Source organism: Asterias amurensis, chromosome 17 (genome assembly GCF_032118995.1).
Source record: "Asterias amurensis chromosome 17, ASM3211899v1".
In the NCBI taxonomy this organism is placed as follows: domain Eukaryota; kingdom Metazoa; phylum Echinodermata; class Asteroidea; order Forcipulatida; family Asteriidae; genus Asterias; species Asterias amurensis.
The window spans coordinates 5,560,613-5,571,991 of NC_092664.1; the positions used below are offsets into that span (position 1 = coordinate 5,560,613).

The 11,379-nt window shown below is 38.5% G+C and overlaps 1 protein-coding gene across 1 annotated transcript; it reads left to right on the top strand.

The window, feature by feature from the left end:
- Positions 1–668: 668 nt before the first annotated feature.
- LOC139949920 (uncharacterized) lies at positions 669–9,133 on the top strand. Its single transcript, XM_071948496.1, has 3 exons — positions 669–833; positions 2,587–3,823; positions 5,001–9,133. The coding sequence occupies exons 2-3, from the start codon at positions 2,684–2,686 to the stop codon at positions 5,337–5,339; spliced, it is 1,479 nt and encodes a 492-aa protein (XP_071804597.1). The 5' UTR covers positions 669–833; positions 2,587–2,683; the 3' UTR covers positions 5,340–9,133.
- The last annotated feature ends 2,246 nt before the right edge of the window (positions 9,134–11,379 follow it).

Below are 11,379 nucleotides of genomic sequence, written 5' to 3' on the forward strand. Positions count from 1 at the left end.
TCATTCTGAGGTGACGAAAGTTCAAGGGCTAAACTGGAATTATGATTTATAATCACTTCTTAATTAGTGAACAGGGCAATGAAGTACACCTTCTGTTAGAAGTCTACAGCACCTTTACAAAGCAATTTGAGAAACATTTCACTCTGAAGTAATGTGATTATCATTCTACATCAAGAATTCCCCCCAAATATCATTTGATCAGAATTCGTATTCTAAGAGAACTCAATTTGGGACAAGGAGGGGGGGGGGGGGGGCGGTGTGTTATGGGGTCATTGCACTTTGCTGTGTACACCAAGGGTGTTTACTTAATAAACCTGATGATGTCATTTAGAAAAAACCCATATGCTATTTTTAGGAATACGTGCCGAAGTGAAAATGTCTACCCAATTACTGATAGAAGCCGCTACCCACGCCCCCCCCCCCCTGACTCGAGTTTTCGAGATATTTTGGCTTCGGCTTTGGCCCCTGGCTGCAAAAACAATAGTGAAGAAGAATGATTGGTCGTCCTTGGTATTAGCATGGAGGAAAAAATAAGACACAAACCACAGCTTTAGCCGCCGAAGCCGAGCCACTCTCGATAGCGTCCATTTGATTCTCAATCCGTCCTAAATTTAATGTACAGGGCGCCCTCCTGCGAAAAGTGGATACTTGGTTGTGAAGAGAATTACAATAACGAACAGCCAGCCGTGTCTTTGCTGACCGAGAGCTTTTTCAGACCCTTTTCCTCCATGGTTGCCCAACTCAAAATACTTCTATCGTGACTAAATTTGACAGCTGGAATAAACAAGGTTATTGCAGCTGATGTTTACTTTGTCACACACAGTTTTAACAAGGTGAGTTAAAATCTGACACTGAACAGTGACCTACGTGTTCCACCATAGTTGGTAATGGTTGCATTAATAACGTAACCCTCCTGCCGGCGGCGTAGCCGGAGGGTTACGAAGCAGACGCAATGTGAGCAGGGCGAAATGGTTAAAAACAGCAAGTTAGTCAGCAGATTTGCTCCATTTTTACCACTTTTGAAAATCATGACACATATTCTAGAAACACGAACTTGATCCTCGATGTCTAATGAATCCTACAATGTCACTCAAAACACCATTGATTATTGAGGAAATAATTTGAAGAAAAGGCACAAAAACTTACCAGATTCCCGAGCGAAAGACCCAGGTTGAAAATTCGAACCTGAGGGGGGCGGAGCTTCGGCTGTTTGCGCACGTCACGGACTCCCTGCGTGTGTGGGGTGCATTCTGTATCCCTGCAACTGTGCAGCCGTAGTCTTGTATGTACATGCAGTGACATGCGGAATTCAGAGAAACAGAGCGCCTGCTAACTGCTAACGTTCGATTATAACAGGCGTGTAAAGTTTTTGCCGTGCATAGATCGGAAACGTTGATGTGTGTGACCGCGCAACATCAATGGTCTTGGATCAAGACTACGCCTACGGCTACACAGTTACCGGGATACAAAAAAACCAGATCCAGGACAAAAACTTACCAGATCCCGGAGCGAATTCCCAGGTTCATATTTTGAACCTGTCGCATCGCTTTGTCAAACGCATTATTTTGTTGTTGGGTTGTCCGGTTGCATTGCACGCTGTTCACTCATAATGGCATACACGCACGCACTGCAACATTGTAACACCCCTTTTACAGAATGGTTTAGCCCAACAACAAAATAATGCGTTTGTTAAGTGATGCGTCAGGTTCAACATATGTACCTGGGAATTCGCTCCAGGATCTGGTAAGTTTTTGTCCACTTTTCTTCGAAATTTTTTCTAAATGGTGTTTTTGAGTATTATGGCAGGCTGTATTTGACATTGCGGATTAAGTTTGTCCCCTTAGAATTTGTGTCATGATTTTTGAAAGTGGTAAAAATGGGGCAAATCTGGTGACTAGCTGTCGAAATTGTACGTGTTGTACCAGATTAACTGTTGCCGCTCGAAACAATCTCGTAACCCTCCGGCCTGGCGGCCCTCGGGAGGAGGTTTACGTTAGCGCAACTACCAGTACAGTAGATCGAAAACTGGTTGAGATGCAAATGAGACGGACTAAACGATTCTGTATATTTGAGAAACGGGGGGCATCGTAAATGAACAGCACACATGCACTGTCTGCACTGCCTTTTAATCACCCCTTTCAGCGGCTATACATGAGTCAACATTTAAATAAAAGGATTGGGATTGGGAAGAAATGCTAAGACTGCATTGACAAAGTCTGCTGCAGAAAGAAACAATATTGCCAGCCCCGACACACCTGTACTCCAAGTACTCCAGTACCAACTCAATTGTAGTAATTAATTGTGTCAACTGGTCAATGTCATTTTGTTGAGGGAGCCAGACAAAACCTTGTTTTCCTTCAAGGAGCACCACTCGGCCAGAACAGACCATAAAACAAAAAAAAGTTAAATCTTTTTAATATTTTAGGGGTCGGTTTCACACAAAGAGTCAAGCCTAGTCGTCTTGAGTTACTTGTCCAAGTACATGTAGTTCTAAAGTTAGGACTAGTCCCATTTCTTTGTGAAATCGACCCCAGATCATTCAAGTTGTTTATATTTAATTTGGCATTTTTATTTGTGTTTTTACAGGTTCGGTGAATCTTCTTACATTTGTAACTGAAGTTTACATCTCATCAGATTGTGATTACTCCATCCATTGGTTCATCTGTTAAAGACAATTCTCAAGATGTCTGAGTTTTGTGTAAAAGAGTTCAATTCCAGTAGATTGGATAATAGGCATGATAAACTTATAAAGGAAGACAGTTTGGAGACAGACGCAATGCCTCTAAATGAGTCCATACCAAAGTCTCAAGAAATGTGCCGTCAAGTGCAACCACTTTCAGATCAAACAAACCAGCCTGATCAAGAAAATGACACCTCTTCGGAAAACAATCTTTGCGATGAAATTAAGAAAATGCAGATAACTTCACATTGCGCCGATGCAGATGATACACAGAAGAAGTTCCCAACTCTAGCACAGTCCAAGGGGCAGAGTTACGAATCCGTTACACCTGACTTGCTTCAACATGAAATCAGGAGAGGGGAACACCGAGGTCATGATGTAGGAGGAGCTGATTGTGTCAGAGCGAATGCAGGTGAAACTAACCGGTTTTCATATCAATCAGAGATGGAGGCGAAAGCTCAAGCTATTCCCTTTGATGATGATGAGACCCAAACAGCTACACCCCAAGAATCACTGCCTTCCACCACACCTAAAGCCACCAATGCTACATCTCGGACGCCTCAACAAGACAAAGTGCCTGTCACTCCAACACCAATCCAAGAATCAGCATCTGAACCACTGCTAAAACCAATCGCCCAGAAACCTCCAGAAGAAGATGATGAACATTATGACGTTTTGCTGCTGTACAGTGAGCACGACCAGAGTGAAGCCGACCAGTTCATTGATATTGCCAAGAAAGCAAACTGGAAAGTTGCCACACCTGATGACTTTCGTCCAAGTCAGACAAAATTCAAATCTTTTGAAGATGTGTACAACAATAGCTCTTATACTGTTCTTCTTCTTACTACCAACTTTTTGGCCGATTTTTGGTGTGAACATCAGTATCAAGCAGCACTCATACAGTCTATAGAAAACCCTAGTAAGAAAGCCACAGTGATACCTATTATTTGTCAGTATCGGGACCTCAAGTTACCAATGGAGTTAAGTGTTTTCACGTCTGCAAAACTAAAAAATCCCAACATTGAGAAAATCCTTAAAAGGTGCATTAAAGTAGAGAAGAGACGGCATAGAGAAAAGGAAGCTGGATTGACTCCGACAGATGCCGCACCAAACTACATGCATGCCGCACCAAACTACATGCATGTAGGTAATTGTTAGTTGATTATTTTGTCAAATTGTGGGGCGTCATTACACACAAGGATTCTTGTTTGCATTAATCCTGATCTTAGAACACTGATTGGTGAATTGTGAAGATGTCCATGCAAAATAATTTAACTGATCTTTAGACTGTTACCATTCTCCTCACCTCACATTATTTATGAGTGTTTTTTTCTTTCTTTATTTTCTTGCAATCAATGACCAATTGAATCAAAATGTTCACACATTTGTTATTTTATGGATGTTGGGGGATACACCTAGTGAGAATACTGGTGTTTGACACTAACCAAAGGTATCCAGGGGTCTACATCACAAAGAGTCTGGACTAGTCCTACCTTAGGATTAGTCCTAAGAGATATTAAAAACTTCTAGCTGGTCCTAACTCGAGACAAGACCAGTTTTAAAGGCAGTGGACTCTTTTGGTAATTACATGTACTCAAAATAATTATTGGCATAAAACCTTTCTTTGTGACGAGTACCTGGGGAGAGGTTGATGGTATAAAACATTGTTAGAAACGAATCCCCCTGAAGTGCCATAGTTTTCGAGAAAGATTTTCCACAAATTTGATTTTGAGACCTAAAGTTTAGAACTTGAGGTCTCGGAATCAACCATCTAAACGCACACAACTTCGTGTTGCTAGGGTTATTTTTCTTTCATTATTATCTTGCAACTTCGATGATTGATGGAGCTCAAATTTTCACAGGTTTGTTATTTTATGCATATGTTGAGATACACCAACTGTGAAGGCTAGTCTTTTTCAATTACCAATAGTGTCCACTGCCTTTAAAGCCATTGGACCCTTTCGGTACAGAAAAAGAAAAATAAAGTTCACATATTTACAAATAACTTACAGGGTTTACAGAAGGTAGTCAGGTAGTGGTGAAATACTTCTCTTGCATCATAATTACATGAAATGGTTTACTTTTTGCGAAAACAGTAAAACAATGTATCAATTCTCGTAACGAGAATTACGGATTTATTTGAAACACATGTTATGACACGGCGAAACGCGCGGATACAAGGACAATACTGTTTACCGAAAGGGTCCAATGGCTTTAACTCTTTTTCAAATCCACCACTGTGCCTTAAACTTCTTCAGTTCTCAAACAAACATGCACCTTTTTATGAGTATTAAACCTTTTTTTCTTGTTAATCTTTCAGCCAAAAGATGAGAGTATGGATGCCATTTACCATAGAATGAGGCCTGAACTCCAACCTGGAACCTCTGCAGCTCAGATCATGACAACTCAATGCTTCAGCGAGCTCTGTGTCCGCCTCGACGCTCCTGATGCCTTGGAGAATGACTGGCGGAGATTGGCAACTAATGTTGGATTCAGCTCAAATTCGGGATTGAATCAAGAGAAGAGCCCCACTGCCAAAATCCTTGAGTGTTTCTTCCAGAAGGAGATTGCGGGACAGAGAAGCAAGGATAAAATTCGAAAAAGGTTGAGGCAAGTTTTGAATGAAATACATAGGCCGGATGCAGCCGAGTTGTTATAGAAGGATGGGACATACTTTGCAAGCACGGAATTCCTGTGCTAGTTATGTAAGCAAAGAATGCCCATCATTGAGTACGCACACGTGCAAGCCAAAATTCCCTGCTTACCCATGAAATACGCTTGACTAATGACGTATGTGTGTAAGTGAGAATTCCCTGCTTCCGTAAGCGCTGATTCTTTGCTTACGTTAAGCAGAGCCATGAAAGCAAATTTGTACTCAATTGCTCATCGAAGTTGCAATCAAGCTTGGGCGATATCGATTTATTTTATTCACGATATATCGCCGACAATATATCACGATATTCGATATAATCGCGATTAATGAAATTTGACATCATCAGTCTTCAAACTCCAAGTGAAAGTTGTAGAAGAGACAGTCATAGCTTAAGAGAGGTGTTCTAATGACCTATTCTTCTGGTTTTACTCCAAACCTATGGGGTGCAAGATGTCTCAGCTAGCAAATACATCGCGATATTTAATCGATATTGCGATATATCGCGATTATCGCAATTATCGTGATATATCGCGATATATCGATGTTTCGATTAAAACCAAATCCATCCGATATCGAAATCGTTTCCAAATTAATATCGTGATATTCGATAATATCGTGATATCGCCCAAGCTTAGTTGCAATCTGAAAACAATGAAAGAAGAAACACCCATGATATCAGACTTTTAAAGTACGATATGATCTTGCTTTGAAATATGCAAAACAAATAATAAAGAGTAATTAATTACTTTATTTGTAAAGTATAGATTCAAAGCATTTCTGTTTAAATAAATGGTGTAATATTGTATAATTATTTCATAGTGTAAATTTTACTATAACTCCATGAATTTTACAGAATTTCTGATATAGGTTGTTTTTGCTTCATATAATGTAAGCTGTGTGAACATATATTATACAATACAATGTATATATTTTTTGTTTAAATGTAATTCTAAATTTAAGGAGTTTAAAGATTTTTTAAAGGTTTTTTGGTTTGAGTTCAAACTGCTCAAAGCTTTTGCAATGGAAGTGCCCTTTGCAAAATGAAAATGGCCTTGCCTTCTCAGAGATGAAGTTCCAGGTCTGACTGCAGGTTCAATGGATTCTGACTGACACACCTGAAAAAATATGGAGACCAGCAACATTGTTCTATAAATATTTTTGTCTGAGAAGTAATTATTTGAAAAATTGCTGCTTCATACATACTCAATAAGACATGTTTATTTCTAAATTATTAATTATGTAGAATATGGTGTAACTGATAGTCAAGTGTCGTGGCTGAGCAGTCTTCATGTAATGCACTCAAGTCCTGGGCCCAATTTCTTAAAGCCTGTAAGCACAACAACTTGCTAAGCACAAACTAGTAGTAGAAACAGGTTACCGTCAGTTCAAATTGTTGTGGCTGGTGCCCTTGTTTATGTTTGCTCAGCAAAGACATTTGTCAAGCAGTACTCTGCCAAACAGTTTTATGAACTTTGGCCTTTGGTCCAAATTCATGGCTCTGTGTACTTATAAGCAGAGAATCTGTTCTGACAGAAGCAGGGAAGTCCACACTTACATCAATTGTCACAAGTTAGCAGGGATTTTTTGCTTGTGTGTATGTGTACTCCACATTAGTAGGCATTCTACACTTACACAGCTAGCGAAGAGTTGGTGCTTGCCATGTAAGCTAAGAATGGTGATCCAAACGCAGAGTTTTGCCAGAAATTACTGCTTTTAAAAAAATTGTCTTTGTTAAGAAAAAATTAATGGGGCACTAGCCACAACAAAGTAACAAGGTAACCTGTTTTTGCTAAGCCAGATATTCCTGTGCTTAGTAGGTTTTTGCTTAAAGGCTCTATGAAATTTGGGTCCTATTGCAAGCTGTTGCTATTAGAGTGTGGGTTGGATACCCGGTCATGACACTTGTGTCCTTGAGCAAGACAATAAATCAAAATTGCTTCGTTCTTCAGACAGGATGGTCCTACTTGTTGTGTCATGCACGTAAAAGAATTCATTGTACTTATCCTTAAACATTTCTGGCATGGTTGGCTGCAGATTTCACCACATCACTTTTTGGGTACCAGTTCCCAGGTTGTATGGTTGTGTGGTAAACTTGGAGCAAGTTCGAGTGTGCACAATGGTTTAACTAAAGGTTGACCATTTGCACTAGAACCCAGGCTGGTCGACCATTGGTTGACTACTGTGGTCGACCATTTGGAACCAGCCTGGAGCCCATGGTTTCTTCACTGGTCCCAACAGCATGTTCAATTCTAACATGTGTAAAGCGCAGAGGGGAACCAGTGACACTAACGCGAAAAGACGGAAGGTTGACTAGACTTCCAAATGAATCGTTCGAGTGAGTACATCACTGCGCATGTGCGTTGCTAGTCTGTGGTAGACCACTTGTAGACTAAATGTGCATACTCGAACTTGCTCCTTGTTGTGATCCCTGGCTATGGACTGTGCAAGTCTCGCGCAGATTTGAACTTCCGGGACCATTGTGGTTCCAACCTTACAGAGTTTTATGTTGGGGAGATTTTGTTTCGTCCATTACTTTAGTTTAATTTAGTTTATGACTATAAAAATGACATATTATGTTGGTAAAAATGTAATACTAATTAACATCATATATAAAAGTAAAAATAAAGTCAACATAATAACGAAGAAAAACCGATATTTAAACTTGACCTCAGGTCATGTTACTTGGTAAAAATTAAGAACTTGTGCCAATCTCCAATCACAAAACTTACGCAGACGCTTGTTTTGGTCGCGCGGGGTGAAAAGCTTTTTTATTGGTCATTTAAGCGTCGGCTTCCTATTTAAACTGCGTCTCGCGTTTATCTAACGCCCTTGCGACCATCGTGCGTCCGCATTTAAGCCAGCTTTGAGTAGTTTCACATTTGGGCGTAGATTTACAAAAGGGGTTTCAAAAAATTTAAGGTCAAACAAACATCCTTGTCCCAGAGTTTTACTTTTGTCTATACATAGACTTTAACCGATAATTGTGTATTTGTTTAAAAAGTTAAAACTAATTTAAACAAGCTCTATATGGTATTTTTGTTGTTCAGATTCGGCATTTAGAATAAATTAAAGCAAAGACTTGATTCATAAAAAAATGAAGTTCTTCAGTTGTCGTGTCTGCTCCGGTGCGCGCGAGACTTGCACAGTCTATATACACCACTTACAGTTACAGGTTGTACAGATGCCTGGCACCCTGAAACAAAGACAATGACAAAATAAGGAGACCACCAACATTCGGGCTAAAAGCTCAGTTGGTAGAGCGCCAGTACTTTAATGCGGAGGTTGCAGGTTCAAATCTTGCTTTTGTAAAGCAAAACAATTGTTCAACGTAAATTTATGTGCACATGTATTAACATAATGACTTTATTTTATTTTTTGAACCAATCACTCTCATAATTTAAAGGTTTTATACAGGATTGGTAAGGATGCAAAACGTTGTTTCATTTTAGTCAAAAAGCTTACTGATAATTAAGTTTATATGTACAAGAACCTCTTTTTTATGAAAAATATATATGAAAATCTATTAAAAAAACCCAGAAAATGTGCATTGTTAGTAACAAACAAATTAAAATAAGTTTACATGCTGGAAATTGTGCATGTTTTTCAACTTTTTCTCCTGAATGACACTGGATTATGCCCAAACTTTTATAGGTTAGTTATTTCCATTTATTTGGTTGATCACCCAAAAGATGAAATTGAAATGAACACTGTCTGCAACTGTTTAGTTAGCTCAACCAATCCTTTAAAGTACATTAAGAAATGCTGTAAAGTAATTTGGCTGTAGAGAAATATTTTGCAAATAAAAGGTTTAATGAAATTAAACAATACCAGTTATTGTGATTATTGTTGTTCATTTTGCACTACTACAAAGTTGATGTGTTATAGCGATGGTGATTGTAAATTTTAACTAAGTGTTTGTTTGTTTGTTTATTTGTTTGTTTGTTTGTTGGGACGTTTGTTTGTGTGTTTGTTTTTTTGTTTGCATATACTCAGCTAGTCTTCGGAAAATAACAGAAGTGTTGGTTTTGAAAACTTCCTCAATGAACACATGTAGGCCTATAGGTTTGACTCACACCAAAGATGCTTGCCCATTTCCTTGGTACAATTGTGAAATGTGTACCAATGTCTTTGTTCACTGATTGTTTTCGTTTGATCCTTGGATAAATTTGACTATCAATTAGTTTGTAGGCCTACTCGATGATGAAATAATAATTTTCATAAGATTTCAACTCGGCAAGGGGGGGGGGGGGGTGGAGGTGGGGGTCTGGCATCAGGGTGCACGGACCAGTGACGAAGGGGGGGGGGGGAGTTTGGTAAAACCATGTGAATATGCTCCGATAAAGGTGTTTCGGGCAGTGCTGGGCACAGGCATAATGAACCTGTAGGTATTATTATGTATGCGGTGTTGTGCTGGGCGGGCGCCTGCCCAAGACAATATTTGCCCAGCAATATGTCATATTATGTAAAACAGTAATGGTTATGATGACATTAATTTTCTACATGAATGCATTGCATCACAAAGATAGTGATTAACTATAACTTATCATTAAACACATGATTAAGAATGATATTAATAATTAATAATGTTAGTAATAACCATTACATTCCCTGACTAGGGGAAGTTTCTCTTTGAATGCTTGCGCCTTCTTACCCATCGTAGCGAAGAATGAGTGCGCTCCGATTCAAGAAGTCTTTCATTATACTGGGCTTACTTAGTGGAGTTTATTTCTCCCTCAATTTTTGATATGCGGTCCCGAAATAAACCGTTTGAAATCACACTCTTCGTGTGTGATGTGACAAGGGTGTTTTTTCTTCCATTTTACGTGGCTCTGCTGCCGAATTGCCGAATTGTCAGCTGAGTCTGCTGAGAGCAAAAGCGTGCCCAATCTCCAAATAATGGGTCGTATGAATAAAAAGTAGTACTTACTTTTACTTGAAAATTTGAAGTATTTACTACCATCCATATGAATAAAAGGAAGTAAAAACTGTTACTTAAAAGTATTTACTAAAATGCTAAAAGTATCTACTTTTACCAAAAAGTAAATTCTTTTAATTTCAGCACTTACTTACTTCCATATGAATAAAACGGAGAATATACTACAAAATGCAAGTAAATACTAGTGATTTTTCAAGGTAGCTCCAGAGCTACCTTGGGCACAGAAGTAAAAGGCTCGTCCGAAGAAATGACAGTGTTTATGAATGTTCCTCACAGCATAATTGTTTTAGTCCAAAGGAAAGACATCACTGAAATATTAAATAGACACATACACAGTGTTTCACAACAGAAACAATACACACAAACTCAAACTGCTTTTAATCAAACTTGTTTATATATTATGCTGAGGATAAAATAAAACCGTTTGTAAAAAAAAACGTTTTGTATCATTACAGTATAAGCTTTTTAAAAAGATATAAAGCATTTTTTCAACTCAGAAATGAATGCCTCGATCATTAAGGCTTATTGTTCATAAAATCAGAAGAAGTAATTTTTTAAACAATTAAATGCATTTCAATAGAATGTTGTTCGTGTTATTATTAAAACTTGTAAGTTTAATTTAAATAGCTATGCTCATATCCAGCTCTCATCTTCTCTATACAGCGCTGTCATGCACTCCAAGTTTCAAAAGCTTAACAAAAACGTTTTTATTCTGTGTGTCCATGATGAGTCGTCTTCATCAAAATGTTGTCAGAATAAAAACCTCATGGCTGACTTGAAGATTTCTATGTTTCTATTAAATCAAATGCTGCTTTGGCTGTGTGTGAGCGCGTACGTAGACGTGAATGGAAGTTGTAATACAAAGGAAACCTTTTGTTAAGAGCCATTCAGCCATGGTATATCAGAAGTATTTATTTAAGCATTAAGTGAATACTTTGCAGTAAAAGAATAGGTTTATTCATACGGAATTCAGAAGATGCTTTTACTGAATGCTTCTACTTGGAAGTTTATGCTTTTACTTTTTGCTAGTACTTGTCAGTAAATACTACTTTTTATTCATACGACCCACTGTACTCCTATTGGTCAGAAATTGTAAATAATGCCAGTTAG